Source organism: Syzygium oleosum, unplaced genomic scaffold, assembly GCF_021117445.2.
Source record: "Syzygium oleosum isolate NSW1041296 unplaced genomic scaffold, Sole_v2.1 Sole_v2.48, whole genome shotgun sequence".
NCBI classification, from domain to species: domain Eukaryota; kingdom Viridiplantae; phylum Streptophyta; class Magnoliopsida; order Myrtales; family Myrtaceae; genus Syzygium; species Syzygium oleosum.
The window spans coordinates 370,711-389,284 of NW_026607532.1; the positions used below are offsets into that span (position 1 = coordinate 370,711).

At 38.8% G+C, this 18,574-nt stretch overlaps 2 protein-coding genes across 4 annotated transcripts; both read right to left on the bottom strand.

Moving 5' to 3' along the window:
• Positions 1-2,088: 2,088 nt before the first annotated feature.
• LOC115681431 (uncharacterized) lies at positions 2,089-3,766 on the bottom strand. Its single transcript, XM_030605380.2, has one exon. It carries the CDS (start codon positions 2,954-2,956, stop codon positions 2,351-2,353), a length of 606 nt encoding a protein of 201 aa, XP_030461240.1. The 5' UTR covers positions 2,957-3,766; the 3' UTR covers positions 2,089-2,350.
• A 730-nt stretch (positions 3,767-4,496) lies between these two features.
• LOC115681340 (uncharacterized) lies at positions 4,497-17,898 on the bottom strand. 3 transcript variants are annotated; one of them, XM_056306903.1, is made up of 19 exons: positions 17,641-17,898; positions 16,975-17,072; positions 15,942-16,132; positions 15,750-15,854; positions 15,084-15,184; positions 14,766-14,844; positions 14,057-14,068; positions 13,519-13,584; positions 12,764-12,832; positions 12,640-12,696; positions 11,436-11,513; positions 10,104-10,201; positions 9,977-10,022; positions 9,092-9,219; positions 7,557-7,662; positions 7,153-7,215; positions 6,196-6,261; positions 5,106-5,380; positions 4,497-5,014 (listed from the first exon to the last, which is right to left on the bottom strand). In XM_056306903.1, exons 2-18 carry the CDS (start codon positions 17,051-17,053, stop codon positions 5,180-5,182), a joined length of 1,545 nt encoding a protein of 514 aa, XP_056162878.1. In that variant the 5' UTR covers positions 17,054-17,072; positions 17,641-17,898; the 3' UTR covers positions 4,497-5,014; positions 5,106-5,179. The 3 variants fall into 3 exon arrangements, with proteins under 3 accessions (XP_056162878.1, XP_030461117.2, XP_056162877.1); XM_030605257.2 differs by having other exon boundaries at positions 16,975-17,082; XM_056306902.1 differs by lacking the exon at positions 14,057-14,068 and having other exon boundaries at positions 16,975-17,082.
• Between the last annotated feature and the right edge of the window lie 676 nt (positions 17,899-18,574).

An 18,574-nucleotide genomic window follows, 5' to 3' on the forward strand; every position in this document is an offset into this window, starting at 1 on the left:
GGGTCGCCTCGCCCGCCGGGCCGAGGGCCGCCCACGCGGCGTCGGGCGGGCGAGGGCGACCCTCGCCAGATCCGACGAGGGCAACCCTCGCCCTCACCCGACGCCGGTGAGGGCAGCCCTCGGCCCGGGCTAGGCGGGCGAGGGCGAGGTTGCCCACCACGGCCGGATGCGCGGTCACCCTCGCTCGCCAGACACCGGCGAGGGCGACCCTCGCCAAATCCGGCGAGGGCGAGGGTCGCCCTCGCCCGCCCGCCCAGCCCAGTCAAGGGCCGCCCCTGCCGGCGTCGGGCGAGGGCGGCCTCCGCCTGAGGCCGGCGACCTCCGCCGGCCCCGGCTATGGCCGGCGGAGGGAAGAGAAGAAAAAAAAATAGAAAAAGGAAAAAAAAAAATAGAGATGAAATGTACTGTTCAGTTTCGGAACAATAATCGCTGCGCACGGCGAGATTTGACCGGCCGGTGAACCCAGGCCCTTACCTGAGACGAATTGAGCACTTTGGGTCCCTATTTGAGACTGATTGGGCACTTTAGGCCTTTATTTGACACCATGTTCATTTTGGGTCCTTTTTTGAGATTTTCCCAAAGTGGGGTCCTTAATTGAAATTTTCCCTTTGTTTAATGTAGTCCCTTAACTTTAACCCAATATTCAATATGATCCCTGAACTTTCGATTTGTTCAATGTGGCCCCTGAACTTTTGGTACATGTTCAATATAGTCCCTGAACTTTATAAAAATGTTCAATGCAGTCCTTCCATTAATTCAAGTTCAGGGACTATATTGTATATTTTCATATAGTTCAGAGACTAAATGGAACATTTACTAAAAGTTCAAGGACCAAGTTGAACAAATTGAAAGTTCAGGGACCACATTGAACATTGGGTTAAAGTTCAGGGACTACATTGAACAAATTAAAAGTTCAGGCACCAAATTACGCATTGAGCCAAAGTTCAGGAACTGTTTGTGTCATTATCCCTACTTTTTAAAATGTTTTTCCCTAGTCCTTAAAAGTTATAATTTTTCTTGGGATAATGACATAAACAGTTCTTGAACTTTGACATAAACTTTTAATTTGTTCAATGCAGTCCCTAAACTTTAGCCTAATATTTAACGTGATCCCTGAACTTTTGATATGTTTAATATGATCCTTAGACTTTTTGTATATGTTCAATGTAGCATACGAACTATATGAAAATGTTCAATCTAGTCATTCCATTGAACATTTTCATATAGTTCAAAAATTACGTTGAAAATTGAGGAATGACATTGAACAGATTGAAAGTTCATGGTCCACATTGCATATTGATTACAGTTCAAAAACCACATTACATATTATGTCAAAGTTGATTGTGTCATTTTTCCATTTTTCTTTTATAAGTTTCATTCTTACATACATGAATTGCTGGATTGCTCATATAGACAGTCGGAGCAAACATGCGATGTCGGAATTGGCTCAAAACATTTTCCGGGGGAGCCTTAGCACCACAAGCTCAGAGACGGCGTAGCTTCGTCGATGATGGGAGCGATACTCATCGGCAACAATTCGAACTCAAAATTAATGAGATGATGAATAACTTTCGAAATACGATGTTAAGCGACATAAACAACCGACAAGATGGTGACGAGACGATTGAGAGAGACTGGGAGAGGATCTGGAACCCACAAGACAAAACCATCACTCCCAGTTGCATGCCATGACGAGGAAACCTCTCTCCACCGCATGGAGACAACGCATACGAGCGGACCCCTCTGTGTATTATCAACTTTAGCATTGGCTTTTGTCTTATTTGGTGCGTGAGCGATGAGTTGGCTCGGTTTATACCTCGTGATCAGGACTTGTACTATATAAAGAATACATCTCGATCACTTATCGGTCTATCAAGGCGTGATCTAAAGGGCCTAAACCGGGTCGATCGCTTGACGGGGTGTAGCGGCTCCTGCATTGTTTTTCATCCGTCTTTTGATGGGTGTCAAAGTAACTCTTTACTTGCTGTCATGGATCGGGCTGCCCCGTTCTTTGACACGTCCTTAAAGGGATAGGGATAAGGATTCGCGGGCGAGGCGGATATTGAATTTTCAGAGAAGTCAAGCGACTGAAGGAACTGATTGCACCATCGCATTAACTGCAGCAACCAAGTTCAGTTTCCAAGCGGTGAGAAAGAGATGATGGGTGAACTCACCTGTTCAAGCCCATGCTCGTATCATAACCGCATGTCTTACATATTCACAGTGCATAAATGCAAACCTCATGATTTAACCAAAGGTCAGAATGACACGATGCTCTTTCTTGATTTGCTAAAAGTCAATCATTTTGATTATTGTACAGAAAGACCAATGTGATCACATTGTGGACATTTCATCTAACTACAGGAACGTGCTTGTTGTGGCTTGACCTGGCCTCCCTGAAAACTGATGCCTCCACCACATCTTCTCTTGTCCCACACATCACTCCATGCTTCTGCCAAAACCCCAGACTCTTCTTCTTCTTCCGCGTCTTGCTGCCGCGACTTGTCTCGCTCTCCGGCGACGACGCGTTGTATTTCCATTGATCGTGATGAAGCCCGACCTCGGCGGAACCGGGGTAGTTGTTGTTGTCGTAGATTCGACGAGACTCTATGAATCGATCCAGTTGCTTCGAAATCATGTGCACTTCGTATGGATCCATTAGAGAGTTCTCCTTCTCCTTCTCCTTCTCCCTCTCTTTCTCATCCCGAACCTCGGCAAGTTGAGCCAATTTCATGGCTTCATGCTTGTACCGCGACGGCCTCGGGGCTCGTTGAGTCCTCATGACGTCGTACTCTCGTATCGGCTTCCCTGCCGACCCCGACCCGCGTTCGTACCACGCCCACGCGGCCGCTTTGGCTAGGGCCAACTCATCCGCGCTTCCTCTACGTCTCGATTTCTTTATCTCCATGAACGAGCTGGAGGAGGAAGAGGAGGAGCAAGAAGCAGAAGCTGGCATGAGAAGGGTGCATAACAAGAGGGAGTTTGAAAAGGAATATGTGGAAATTTGAAGCTCCACGCTTATTCACGAAAAAGCGTCGGTATTTCGCTGGCGTCTTACTTGATGTTTTCTTTCCTTTTCCTGGTGAAAGAAAGAACAACGGCAGCTCAACGAAAAGGATCTTTATCAGTATCTTTATCATGTCACTTTTGCGGAGAAGCTCTTGCCACACAAGCACCGTTAATCGCTTCGACTCGTATGAAGTCGGTCACCGTAACAAAGTCATCCAAATAGTTACATCTTATGAGAAAATTTCTAGTAACGATGGACCACACATAAATTGAATGAGAAAATAGAGAAGGAAAAACGAGAGGGGAGATACAGAATTTTTGGTTCCTTTCATTGTTGTTGTGCTGTCAGCAATAAATATGATTTTGAGGGTAGGCGAATGGGTTGAGTTTTGAATCGTGATGTTAGGTGGAGAAGTCTAGGGATGATGGACTCCCAATTATTAAGTTCTCTAGCGAATGACGTCTTCTGGACTTTGTCTTTATAGACAGGGAATTAATTGTTCTGCCATGGAAGAAATTGTCCTTATCAGTGGCATTTCCTGGAGGTGGAATTGAAAGCCTAGGGGAAACTTTATAGCTTTTTGGCTGGACTTTGGGAAATATCAAATATGGCACACGGGATCGACGTGCTTTAGTTGTCAATGTTGCCCATCCTTTTCGTGTTATCGACAACGAATGTCGAGGTGGACCGCAGATGTTTCCACAAGTTGCGGAGTATATGGTCCAAATAATCATATGACCGGGCGATGTCGAAAGCACATGGGGCTTCGGAATGGAGCGACGGATCAACACATTGAGAATTTTATAGACCTCATACTACCATCTTATGTCGGACGACATTAGCAGACAAAGGAAGCTTTCAGAACAAGCGCAATACATTTTAGTACATACTAGTTGAAGTATCTTCTATCTTAGAGGCAACCGGTCAAATAATGCCCGTTTCTATTCTTTTGTTCCCCGAAACAAAAAAAGAACAGAAATCCGTTTGATAAATTTTTTGTTCCCGGGCACAAATTTGTTCCCAGAATCAATTTTGAAACAAAATCAAGAATAAAAAAAAAATTTCTTGATTCTGAAAACAAAAATCAAAAATGGAAAAAATAATTTTTTTTTTCTTCTTCTTCTTCGTGGCCGATCTTCTTCATTTTTCCTAGCCTGTGGCCGGTCGCCGGCGCCAACGACCTAGCCGTGGGCCAAGGAAGGAGAAGAAGAAAAAAAGAAAAGAAAAAAAAAAAAAGAAATATTAAAAAATTCAAAATATTATTAATAAAAAGAAATTTTGTGAAGTTACCAAACACCTTCAAATGCTTAGAAATTGTTTCCGGAAATGGAATAAAAAATAATAATTTCTTAGCAGAAATTGTTTCCAGGAATATAATGGTTACCAAACGCACCCTAAGTGTTTTTGCTTGTCTAGTTGAAGAATCATCACCTGTCATGCGAAATAGCAGCAGTCTGATTGTGAGTGAAACGATTAGGAACAATCAGACGACAAAAAGTCGGCATTCAACACTCCCTCATCAACTTGAAGACTGCCGAACGTTGAGAAACTAGGAAATGAGTTGCTAACTAAACTCTCTGCAACGCGGAAAATGAAAAGCCAAGCAACTAGATGCAAAACCTTGTTGCCTCTGTTTAACTAGGATGTACAACCTCCCAAAAGCCACCTGAATAGCAGGCACACGAAATCCAAGACTTCCTGAACGTTCTAGGATCTCAATGACTCCACATATCACTATGTGCTACCTTGTAAACAACTTCCAAGCACCTGCGTGCCTGAGCATGTCGATGAACTTTTCCGATAAATATGTAAGGATCATCAAGACAACACGGCACGATATCCCTAACTGTATAACACTTTGTTCCGCAATGTCTTCAGTAATCTTACGGAAGCTCACTGGTTGTGATGACTTTATCAGGACCAGATCACCCGCAGAGTTCCATCTTGACGTTGATCCATCTAGCTGCATTCCCTTTCCCTAAAATAAATTAGTGCTGAACACACCTGCAATTTTGGCGCATCGCAAATGAGCAAACCAAATGATGTAGGTGAAAATAGTGGATGTGTTTAGTAGAATACATTTACTAAATTGAACCTGCACAAGAAAGTTCTGTTTTGCCTTAATTCTTCAACAGAGTAACTCCAGATCCGGCATTAAGAAGCTCCAGTCTACTTCTTATGTCTCCTCATTTGAGAAATTTCCTTTTCAACCTGACTAATTTCGTGTTTCAGCTCGTGCATAGTGACTTCTTGAGAATGCTGCATCCCTTCCCGAGTGATATCCTCAATTAAGCTTGCTAGATGCTTTAAACATGAAAGATACTCAACCTTTACCTCAACAAAACCCGAGACCGACCTCTCATGAACGAACTGCATGTGAACATAAGATAAACCTGATTTGTTTCAGAAAACTTCACTAGCTAATCAAAAGAATCATTCACCCAAAATGAGAAAATATCACAATCAATCTAAAGTTATAAGATCATAGTGGGATACCCCCACCCATGAACTTTTAACCAACAGTGGCATCGCTAATTTTTACTGAACTACCATGTTGCCAAGCTAGCCCACATTCTGAGTAATCTTCTCTTCTATTCAGTTTAAATCTCAATAGTTTTCTCAGCTTAATTTTTTTGGTCACTCTGGTTGATTGACAAACTGTGTTTCTTTTAGTATTGATCGACACAGATGCTCCAATATTCAGTTTAATGGCAGGAAGAAAAAGGAAAGGTCTAAATTATCACAACAATGAGAGAGCTAGTGGCAAGAGGTCAAGTAATACTCAGCACCACATGTAACATACTTTCCACATATTTTTGGTTGCCCTCATACATCTAAGGCAAAGAGTTTACTCCCATACTAACCGGTAATACAAATGCCAGTGCTGTAATCTGAGGATATGAGACAGATTCACTTCACCAGTAACCACTACCTCGACAGTTACTAACAATTCCAATTCTAACAGTACGAGGACAAATCACCTAGAAATGTCCCAGTTAGGCTATGCATTAGAAAAGGAAATATGTACAATAATAACATCAGCACACATCCCTGGACAAGGTAGCCTTTTTCTCAGCGACCACGAACCATCGAGCCAAAGATGTATATCTTTAATACCCAGCAAAGCAACATATAAAAAAAAGAAGAAGATAAGGCTTAGTCCACTTAAGAGTAGAGTGATTAACCTCTTTGTAAGAAGACATGCATTGTAAAAGGGCGTCTTCAGCTTCAACAAGATGAGTGTTCTCATCCTGGTCAAAAGAGCAATACATATGACAGGTCAACTGCAGTGAAGTAGCTCAACAGGGTACTCGCATAATTGAAGTACTGTACAAAATCATAATATAGGCATATGCAGTGAATGCTATCAGTCTCAGAAAGGTAAGAGCCTGGCCATTGATGTGCAAACTTGCAAGGAAGAAGGCAGCAATAGATTTATAGAAAAGTATGATAGGAAGATGACCAACTGTTCAACTTTTCAAGGTAAAGCATAATGCAGCATTCTATTTCAAATGGAAAGAAAATTATAACCTTTTTGTGAAAGAAGACTAGAACATCAATTTTAACCAGGGACCAGAATTCACGATTATTCCTGAAGTTTGATTGTCTATCACGACATTGCTATTAAGTTAGAAGGACAAGAGCTCCAAGTATAGAATGTGTGCACCCAGGATACCTGCTGGCGTAACCGTTATAGACAAAATAATGGCTAAGTTCCTCAATAGGATAACCAAAAAAGATACGATGCAATGAATTCAAGATATATATGCCACGCATGACCACTGAAAAGCAGCATTGCCTGAATCTATTGCACATCTATATCAAAATTGAGTATCTGATCTTCTTGAGTTCAACGTAATTCTGAAGTTTAACCACTTTTAAAGAAAATATAGTTAATGAAAGAAGTAAGTGGTTTATTTCTTTTTGATCAGTGAAACAGAGTGCATGATACTCCAAACAAGTAGCCCAATTCCAGAACACCTGAATGTTGGAATTGAACCTGATGCTTTAAAGTCCACATCATGCCATTAGAAGGAAACAACACAACAATCATCATGTTGCCCAATGCAAAGTGAAGATGCATCACATGAGTAATTTGGAAAAGTAAAAGTAAACTAAGAAGTTGATTTTGTAATACTAACCCTTGACTCTTGCAATTCTTGCTTGGCAAGGCCCAGGAGCCCTAATGAATCAAACGACTGCAGCTGGAAACAAGCACATGAAAAAGAAAAATGCCTCAATCGACGTTGTTAAGCTAATGCCAGAATCAATGAACCTAAAGGACCAAAATTATTGAATTGATTTTACTTTCGCACTTGACAAAAGCCAACATTAGAGTTTTGAACTTTTAACCAGGAGTACTTTGACCCGATAAATTAAATGATTTATTTCAAGACGACAGAATGACGCAACAAGTTCTTTCACATGTCTGGTTTTTTAAGACCAAATGAAGAATTCTGAGAAGGTGGCAGTCGGTGGACTTCCCTAACCACAAGCTTTTCCTTCAATGTCAAGATATCGAGAGAATGAAATAATGAAAACTTACCAGTATGGTCATTGCTATGCGTCCATTGTTGCCACTCTCTGCCAAATTTCCATTTCTCAATCTACCTCTCTGCTTCACTGATTTGTTAAGTACTTCCCTCGCTATTCTGTCATTGGAAGTGAAAACATTAATAAACATTGAAGCAAGACAGAATTGACCCTGTCAAATGTGGAAATTAATCAAACATCATGAAAATAAGCACCGTATGTTTTTTATATATTCCAATTCAATCCATTCTAAACATTTCAATAACATTCATGATCTTCACCTGTTAGAAAGTCCAACCTAAAAGCTTAAGCTAATAGGTAGAGGGAGACCACATGAATATAAAGAGCATTTAGGACCCGTTGTCAAGCGATGTGAGATAATATTTCAACACCCCCACTCACGTGCAAGCCGGATTATGAGCAACACATGAAATTTTGACTACACACACTCACATGGAATTTTGACCACGCCCATTCACGAAAGAGATAGCATTAGCTCTGATACCATATTAGAAAGTCCAACCCAAAAACTTAAGCTAATAGGTAGAGGGAGACCACGTGAATATAAAGAGCATTTAGAACCCGTTATCAAGCGATATGAGATAATATTTCAACATCACCTTCTAAGTGACCCAACTTCCCCAAGTCCCCCAAAATTTTAAAACTGTGATCATGAAATGGAAAGGAAATATAGGCATTACATAGCCAAGTAACACAGTCTCTCCAGAGAAAGGGTCTCTCGCATGAAGGAAAGATATTTGATGATCGAGGTGAAGAAAGGTGCCCTGACAAGGTGGACAGAGAGGGAAGTGTCCTATAGAAGATTGGTGGAATATACACCAGCAACCTTCAAGAATGAAAATTCATGTAGGTAAAATGTTTAAGGAAAATAAGATTGCAGGACACTCAAACTAACTGCAAAGCTATAATATGACTTTCAGATGCTACATTATAGCCTTCACAATCAAAGTCCCTGGCCAAGCCACAGAGAATCTAAGAAAGAGAAGAGAGTTTAGTAAAAGATTACCACGTAGGACCCTAAAAGGCTAAGTGGACAGAGTATGACAATCATTGACTATTAACTTAGAAGTACATGAGCCATTCAGTATGCCATCTTGTTAAATTCCTCCGAGCTCTTTAGTCCCATTAAGAGCAATATAATATCTATTGCCCTCTGCAGTAGGAGGAACATGATTCCTGTGTAGGACATAAAAGACAAAATCATGAAGTTCCAGAGAGCATCAAGGTCGATCACAAGATATTCTGATTTACTTGTGGCTTACAATTTTTTTACTCAATTTTATTGAATTCAACTGTACAGTTAGAACCTAAGATTAAAGAACTACAACTTATGATTGTATTAGTAAATTATTCGGCATTGCCATACACAAAACAGTCGACACAAGTCAAAACAAGTTAATAATCGAGACCCATAACTTTTATGGCTCCAACCAGTGTGTATGAGAGAGAGAGAGAGAGAGAGAGAGAGAGAGAGAGAGAGAGAGAGTATGTTGAAGCTCAAGCTAGGAAGAGTTAAAGAATAAAGACCTTATCGAGTTGTCTAGGAAACCTTTTGCCTTGTCTAGCTCAACAATTGCTTCTGCTGGATTTATCTTCCTTAACTGATTGGAAATTAGCATTCCCACCCTAGCCAAGCGAATCATGTTGGCTGCAACCTGCCCAAGGACAAAAAATAGTTTGTCTACTCGAACAGCAACACATTTTTCCATTTCCAATCTTTAAAATAGTACTCGATGAGAATAAACTACAGGGCTTGTCACCATTCTTATTCTTTCAGTACATGTATCACAAGCCCTCAATGAATTCATTTTGGGAACAATTTGGCATTTCTACATTTTACATATAAAGAAATGAAGATTTAGTACCTTTTTCTTCAGGATAGTTATATAACCAACTTAAAATTTGAACCCAGGAAAAAGGGGAAATTGTTCAATGCAAAGTGGTGTAATTATTGCCATATGTAGAACACTGAGTATAATTCAAACAAATAACGAGATCTGACAAATGACATAAGATGAGGCTTCAACTTCTACATTATTATCTTCAACAATTCGAAAATCACGCATATGGGAACAAAAGATTATTAAGCGATGTTCTATAACACATCAACGAGATCATGTAGACATGTCCACTTCCAGCAACCGCACATCAGAAGTTTGACCAGAGTACCTCCTTGCAGAAAATTTTTCAAGTATGTACAGCAAAGCCATCGAATGATTCAAATTGTGGCACTTCAGACAAACTAAACAAGTAGAAGTGCAAGGTTTATAGCCTGACCATGGACAACAAATTTCTCCATTTACAGAAACAATATGGAGAGAAAAGGCATCAGTAAGAGATCAGGGTATCAAGAAGAATCAAGAATTTTAAATCATGCTGGGTCAAAATTTGGAGAGTTGATGATAGTAAAACCTGTATGTGGCTTTCTTTCAGCAAAGTCTTCCTTGCTTCCAGACACCTATAGGAACAATATCTCCGGAACTTATTTCGAAAACGTTATGAAGAATTGTAATTTTCAAATATTAATATGACAACTCACCTTTCAAGAAGTTCTTGTGCTTCCCTCAACTTTCCAGCTGTCTGTAGAGTCAGGGCAAGTCCTTCAGCAGCCAAGACAGTCTCTACAGAATGCCATCCCTTGTAGATTAGACAGTAGAGGAATATGTCAAACAACATAGAGGGAATCATGGTGGCTTCCAGTGGTATCAAAGCAGTCTATGACTAAGCCTTATCATTATAGGTACAATAAAGAGAAAGCCTAAGTAAATCTAACATTACTTTGACAATTGGCAAATCCTATGGTTGCCGTATATGAACACATTGACAATTATCATTGGCCCAAATTAATATCAATAGGAGAAAATTTCATATCAAATTTCAAATAAAATAAAGAAAGAAGTTTACATTAGAATGAGATTAAATTTAATTTAAGTTTATATTAAATCAAGCACAAGCTCCAAAAATTTAAAATCAAACCAAATATATACTTTTTTGAAGCTTTTAGCAAGCACAAGTCCCAAAATAAAATTAAAATGACACAAATTATCAAGCCAAAAGTTTTAAGTCAAGTTTCAAATATAAATCAAAACTATACAATATCCACGATAGAAGGTATAAAATGAGCTATACTAGAAAGAGAAAAGAATGTGGAATGAACCTAAATAAGTCAAATGTTGCTATTGAAAATAAATTAATATGAAACCATGATTGCACTTGCCCAATGTAATATATGTTCTAAAATAATCATTCGAAACAAATTAAATTTATGCTAGAACTAAAATAAGATGTTTGCACTAAGAGTTGACACATTGATACTATCTTTTATAAGGACATTTAATAGAGAAAATACACTCCCTTTAATCAACCGATTCTTGAATTAAATTGATGTTATAAAAGTAATTTTTATGATCACAGACTTAATATAGAATCATATATATACACTAATTTTCACTTTTTGCATAAATAAATTCCTTCAACTTCTTTGTCCATGCGCATGCACGGGTTGTGGATCTAGTAGACATTTATATGACTAGGCTGCCTATTTTCTTTTTGGCAAAGATGAATTGTTGGCAACTTGACAAACATATTAACATATCACCAAAAGTATATTACAAGTATCAAATGATTGCAAAACTTGTGCCTGAACTAGTCTGTCCATCCGAAATGCGGTACTTATGTTCATTATCTTGTCCTTTCCACAAGTAGGTAGGTACTTATATGGTCATATCACTCAACTGAAGCCAATTCAAAAGTTCAATGACTTGATTGAACATGTGAAAGGCACAACAACCTGAAGCACACATGTCTCAAAATTGAATAGCGAATTCTAATGTACCATAATCAAGGACCAAAGTTTCATGTAAAATCAAACCTTGGACAACTCCAACATATGAAGAATCTTTCTCTGCAGATTCTCAGCATCCTCAAGACGACTGGACTTTAAATATATCTAAACAAGGCAAAGGGCAATGATTGTTTCCTTAGATCAAAGATCCAAACCACCTTATTATTCAAAAGATAAAACATCAAGGTAGCATCAAAAATAAAAATAAAAATCAAGGTACGCTGTAAGGTATTAGTATAATGTTGTGTAGACAAGAGCCAAAAAGGCCAAAAAGCAGATCAAATATCATAAGGATTCACAGTGCTTTGTGAATTGTGATTGGACGATGGCACTCAATAACTGGACAAAAAAATTAGTCCTTGCTTTTGTAACATGCTAGCTGTTGGTTTTTGGGATAAATGCACCCTTTGTGATAGTAAAAAGAACTATATCCAACATACTTACAGCTATTGTGAAAGAAATATATACATCACAAGGTCATGTCATCTAGCTAGCTAGAACCTGTCATGTTTCCCAGAGTTCTACTTTCGATTTCATCGTGATTATTCCATTCCACCTAAAAGGCAAAGTGGAAGTTATACTAGTACATTAATATCATTTCCTTTTAGTATTTCATATCATTTGTAGAGAATGATCATTTCTCTAAAGTTCATTGAACCTAAGTCAGATAAGAAATTCAAAAAAGTGGTGCCCAAATCAATAAGTTTGTACTGTGAAAGCATTCACAATGTAAGATCAGAGTTTTAAACTGAAAATTAGAAAGAAACACAACAGACATGTTCGTGCCTATGGTCAATAAGTTTTCTGGGCCAATCCCATGGTCAACAAGTTGGGGTGACAGAAAAATCTAATATTTACAAAATCTAAATGATTATATGCTCAAAAATTTTCCTCTAAAGTTCACGTATCCATCAATATAAACATCTTCCTTCTGGTAGAGGAGACCCTCCTCAATGGTGAAGCATTCTTGAATATCAATCGATGAAATGTCATTAGGCTGCTTTCTCTACATTCCTTAAAAGAGACAGTCGCTCATCAAATATGTTACATAGATTAATGTTTGTCATGTTCAGTTGTAGCTCACAATAAAATTTCAGACTGGGGAAGCAACAAAGGTCAACATCTAGTTTTCATGATTAAGCCCAACAGCAGAGGTTCCATGTTGACAAGAGGTGTGAATTATGGTCGTTAGTCAACAAAAGACCAAGTATAAGTGAATGAGAAGAGTCACCTGAGCTAGATGACGCAACCTCTTCAAACATACCATAGATTCTCCTTGACCAGCTTCCTGTGTGTCATAATTCCAGTCAGAAAGGAGGACAGAATAAAGAAAATCAGCATTTTTTCCCACATACCTCCAAAATCCTGATCGAATCAAGGATAAGAGCCTCAGATTCCTTTTGTTTTCCTTGTAGATGTAGCACCTGCAGTTCAATCACATAGCCCTTTCCAGATTATGTTGGCTTGAGGAAAAAAATGACATAATCATAGGCACATAGCGCAGTGAGTCTTCCTGTTCTAGAAATGCATCATCATTGTAATTGGAACCGTCAAGCAACATTAGTTAAGCGTAAACGACAAGAAAACATAAATTAAGAAACCATAAAGCACCTGAACTCAAATAGCTGACGAATTTAAAGTTCAGGGGTGAAAGACAAAAGTTAATTTGTGCAAAATAAGTACAGTTAGAAAGAATTTAATCACCAATGTACAAAGATCTTAACATAAATCCGTTATGGCCTCATAAGCTTCAGGCGTCTCACAAAAATTGGTGCTTAGTGCTGCTTCAAACAAGTTATTCTCTTTGAAATTTCGAGTTTATGAATATATATGTATGCAGGAGAAATGTGAAAAATAAATTGGAAAGAAATTAATAAATCTCTCATGAAATAATAAAAATGGAGGGGGAAAGGACACCAACACCAAATACAACTTTGATAGACTAAGGTCATGCAGCAAATGCACAAATGGAGTACAGAACAAGATATAAATGTGGCATACTTGTGCTTGAGAACTATCAAGAACAACATATTGCAGACATAGGCAGTTTAAGCAGCGGAAATATCAAAGCAAGCTGAAGAATAGTACTTATAGAAAACCGCGAGTTTACCATTGCCAGATGATACATGGTATCTGCATAATCTGGATGACCATATCCCAAGACTCTCCCTTTTATCTGAATCATTTCAACATAACACTGAGCTAACAGTCTCACATAATGGGCAATTGCTTCATCTGCGTCACTAAGCATATGCATATTAAAGAAATGAAACTCTGTTTATGCAAACTTCGTTTATTGCTTCAGATATCATTATCATGACCACTATGGAAGAGCTTAAGCTGTAAACAAACACTTCCAAAGAGTGAAATTCAATAATTTTTTTATGTGCCTGTTATAAGCTTGAGCTGGTCAAAGAGCCACCAATGGTGAAGTATGTGATGTTGGAAGAGCTCAAATGTTGGAAAAGTGGTAGCTCTCTCACTTCAAGAAAAAGTGATATCCAATTTAGGGAGTTGAGACAATTAACCATGCAAGTAAGTACAGATGAATCCATCAAGTGCTTGCACATGTAACCATGCGAGAATGTATGTACAACTCCTTCAAGTGCTTGAACACAACATCAAAACGTATGGCTCACATGTCATACCTTCAGAGCTCTCTGTCCAAATAATCATTGCAGGACCCAGAAGACACAAAAAAACACAATGAATTAGAAAAAATGAGAAAAAGAATATTGCGTTTGTGTTGAAAATATTATGTATAAACTGCTCGAGTAAGTAGCAATTAAATAGGAATAGAGGAGAATGTAACTACTTATCAATTCAGTAAAAGCCAGACTTTGGCTGACGGTTGCAGCAAAAATGTTTCAATGATGAGGAGCAAGCATGCTGACAGTGACTAATCTGAGACAAAGATAATAAAATCACCTCCTTCATTATATGGCATTTTTCAACACACTAACAGAATGGAGACACACTAACCACTACTCTCTCAATATGGCAAGTAGTTCTACTTAGTTCCCCCCTTCCCCCTCTCACTTGCCCTCCCTCCTTAGAATGACCTACCTTTGATGGAAGCGGACCCATAAAATGTGACAAAAATCTTATAGATAAGAATGACATAGTGTCAAACTGTCACAACCAAGCAAAAGAATTTTCGTAAACTGACCAATCCCACGGTTAGCCTTTCCATTTCCTAGGCTAAATTACTGAGTAAATTAGTCATAAAAATGAAAAATTCGTTTCTCAGCATTAAATTGCCGCATTCTGAGGTCTCCCTATCAGATATAGGCATAGATTCAATATGCACATCATAGTATACCCGAGAATGCCACCATTATTGAATATCTTGTTTACCTCATAGTGGATTTGAGCTTCTTCTAACTTACGCTGTGCAAGATAAAACTGGCCAAGATTGTGAAAGGCAACTCCAACTCTGCATGTTACAGGTCCCGGAGAGCAAATGAGTTCATATTACATGCAACAGACTACCCAATCAAAGCAAAGCAACTAGCGGAAGCAAAAATATCGAACAAAAAGAGTCATTTTGTACGTATCAGCCTATGCATGATTCTGTCCCTTCAATAATATTTACTATCATGGTGCAAAGATGCCAAGAAAAAGTTATAATGGTGAGCAATCTACAGAAAATTTGACATAAGTATCAAGCTATACCGTATATCCTGAGGACCAAATGACTCTTCAAGAACATTGACTGCCTCCAAGTACAGTGGCTCAGCTTTATCAAATGCCTTCATAACTCTATAAAGCTCTGCCTGAACAGAATATTGGAACCAAACAGATTATTAGTCTGCACCGCAGTTTCACAAGTGACATAGCTTGTCATTGATTATTCAATATAACAATTGCATTCAATCCATTCAATCCATCGTTCCCAGATATGTTCACCGAGAGAGATGGAATAGTCGTAATGGAACAACATTACATTGATTTGGGGCATTGAAGTAAGGGATTCCAAAATCCTCAAATAAATGTTCATAGAAAACCCATATAAGTTCAATCCTTAAGTATCCAAATAGGAGAGATGTAGTCCTGTTCATAGACATCAACATAGTTAATATTGAGTGAATGATTTAGATGATGGTTAGAGGAAATGTCACAGGCAAATCTGGCTTTAAATTTCATCAATAAATTCAAAAGATACCATCTAATTCGTCTTCTTTCCATCAGTTAATACAAATGAAACACAATCATGGTTATCGATATTGATCAGTGAAAGCTACTTCAGCACAATTTCTTATTTAATTTTCCAGAGATTTGGAACAAGGCAATATATATATATATATATAGGCAAAGGAAGCAACTGATTAGTTGACCCACGAGATTGTTGCATGAGGATGCCACATGTGGGTCCCTCTCTCCAAACCCTTCTTTAGCTTCTTGCAGTGCAGAAAGGAAGAATCTTTCAGCTTCCTCCAGTTTACCCTAGCATGTTAAAAAAATGAAAAAGATAAAAACAACAACAAAAATACCAGATTCAGAACAATAGAGTACATCACCAAGGAAGCTTGCCTGAAGAAATGAATCTCTCCCATTATCAGTGAATACTCTCCACTTGGCTGTATGGATATTCGATACAACTGAACCGTCCTCAATCCTGCGAAGTCCAACAATATCAGCAGCTTCTGCATTATTTTTGGAGTTTGACTCGATTGACTCCCCATCTGCAACAGCCGGATTTGAACTTGTCCCAAGAATTATTGCTGCGTCAATTATTATGCAGGAGATAATATATTAGGGTAATACCATCACTACATACAATGACTTATCATTCAATGTATCAGGCATATACATTGTTAAGAGAAGCTACAAGAATCAACCGAGATTTTCACCATAGTAGAAGGAAAAATCCACTGTGAGACTCACCTTACTAAGAATTAGAAAGATCTGGAACAATTCTATTTTGAAGAGACAACCACATAAAAGATGCAAGATAAATACAAGGAATAAACAGTTGAAGCATATTGTGTTGGCATCAGTACTGTACTGCATATGCTAAGAGCTAGCCTCAAGGAAAGCGAACAAAAATTAGAATAATGAAAGGTAGATTGTATGACCACAGCAGAAGTGCATTTTCAAGGGCATAGATGTGCTCAGAGGAAGATCAACCTTGAAACCACCAAAGAGCAATAGTAATTTTTGCTACATTCCTTTCCTAGATAGCACATCTAATATTTCATCCCAGGAAGTTTTCGAAAGTTTGAAACAGGGTTTCTAGAGAGTAAATCTGCCAATTTCACAGAGTATCTGCAACAAGACACGAACACACTACACTAAATGTAAATGCACCAGTTCAATGATAAAGCTTCAGTCTTTGTCCAACTTAAACAAGCATAACAGATACATGGCCCTTGGTTGCAAACAGTTAACAGGGACTCAACAGCAAACAGGAAGCTTGCGATTTGTTTGGGACATGACTACGTAAGTCGTAAAAAGAAATTCAAAAGAATGGAAAGTGGCTAAGAAAAACAGGAACGCAAGATTCAACTAAGAAATCATTTTAGAAGCATAACTGAGTGGTAGAAAGATCCCCAAGAAAAGTTACCAGCTTGAGCAGCCACAACAACCCACCAGGAGAACTCCTCACGATCCTTTCTCCCTGCATCGCCACCCAATCGGAGCATATGCGAACCCTCGTGGGGCCTACCACATTCTTTAGAAGACTGGTTAGGCAATGAAAGACAAGATCCACTAGTACAATTAATAACATAGTATTAGAATATACAGTCCAAAAACTTAAAACCATCGAACTACGGGTCAACTAGGTACTCTCAATTGCTTCGCTGTACTCCAACCTCCCCAATGTGGGATTCTTCTTTGTTTCACACCTCACTCGCGCACTCAACAGAAACTTCATGAAATGCCATGAATGTGTCAAGCAATGCTTTTCGATAACGGTTCACAATACTGTCAAAAGAACGAGGCCTAACCAAGCAACACATATAAATGCAACAGCGAAAAGATTCGAGCAACCGCTCTAATCAATCACGAGCAGCAGCATTCTGCCAAAAGCTGCTCAATTGCTCCAAGCTAAAGCTTCTGCAGGTAATCACACAACCTCAAGAAACCCGTCGTTCATGAAAATCATTTTCACGCCGGACATCAGGAATAAGCCCTTTTTGTTCCGGCAGATAGCAAATATTTTCGAACCGAACATTGCTTGAAGCAACGAAACACACACACACACACGAGTTGTACGAGGGAATCGTACTTGGAATTGGAAGAGCCAATGGGTCAGTGGATGGTGATCGGGAAGGAGGAGGACGAATTCGTCGTAGAAAACTAGCTGCTTGTCGCAGAAGCATCGCTCGATCGATATCGATCGACCTTAATTCGGCAAGAAACGAAGCTCCGAAGCTGAACGGAGGTAAGACTGTAAAAGCTCCGGCGGCGAACCGCGTCGCTTCGCCTGGAAAGTCAAACCCTTTGACTCTCCGTTTGGAGGTTCTGTCCCCGCGAGATCATTGAGCGCAAAAGAAAACAAAGGTGGAGTTGAAAATCCATTTATAATCTATTTATGTTTAAATTTTTTTATTAAATATAATTAATTCAGGTAACGACTCAGCTTATTATTATGAATTAAGAAATAAGTCCATCGGATATTTTTGTGTATCCGTGTCTCTCGAACCTAGGTCAAAGCAGTAATCCCTTTAAAGCCTAATTTACCTATTTAATTTGTGGTTTAGATAATGCAGTTAAAACCCCCTAAAAAAGTGCTTACTAGAACTCTATTTTTAACTCATAGTTACTTTCGAAAAGTTTAATTAAGGTTTTACTTTATTCGCGATATTTATTTAATTGGTGAAATCATTATCATAATACGATGCGGCCACTAATGGGGCGATGATGTCACATCTGCTGATGTAGATGTCTTCATATATTGGGCTAAAAAGGTTAACGAGACTTGCACAAATTCAAAAGCACACGTTGTTTAATTCCCTGAGTATGGACAAACCTAGCTAACATTTGTGCAAAAACACCATCGCTGTTGTGGCAAATTGAAGAGAAACTTATGTCATGACTGGATTAGTATTATGGCATGGTCTTTTTGACCAACTGTACCGACAAGAAACTTCACATTTAGCATATTGAACAGAATCCTAGGGGAATTGCAGATTGCATACTCTATCAAAACCAGTACAGTC

Excerpts from the sequence above, each read along its gene's own strand:
- LOC115681431 (XM_030605380.2), bottom strand. The coding sequence starts at position 2,956 with ATGCCAGCTTCTGCTTCTTGCTCCTCCTCTTCCTCCTCCAGCTCGTTC.
- LOC115681340 (XM_030605257.2), bottom strand. The coding sequence starts at position 17,734 with ATGCTTCTGCGACAAGCAGCTAGTTTTCTACGACGAATTCGTCCTCCT. Across the intron at positions 14,845-15,083 it reads TTTGGTCCTCAGGATATACG|AGTTGGAGTTGCCTTTCACA; the intron begins GTATAGCTTGAT and ends TGTAACATGCAG. Across the intron at positions 10,023-10,103 it reads GCACAAGAACTTCTTGAAAG|GTGTCTGGAAGCAAGGAAGA; the intron begins GTGAGTTGTCAT and ends TTGTTCCTATAG.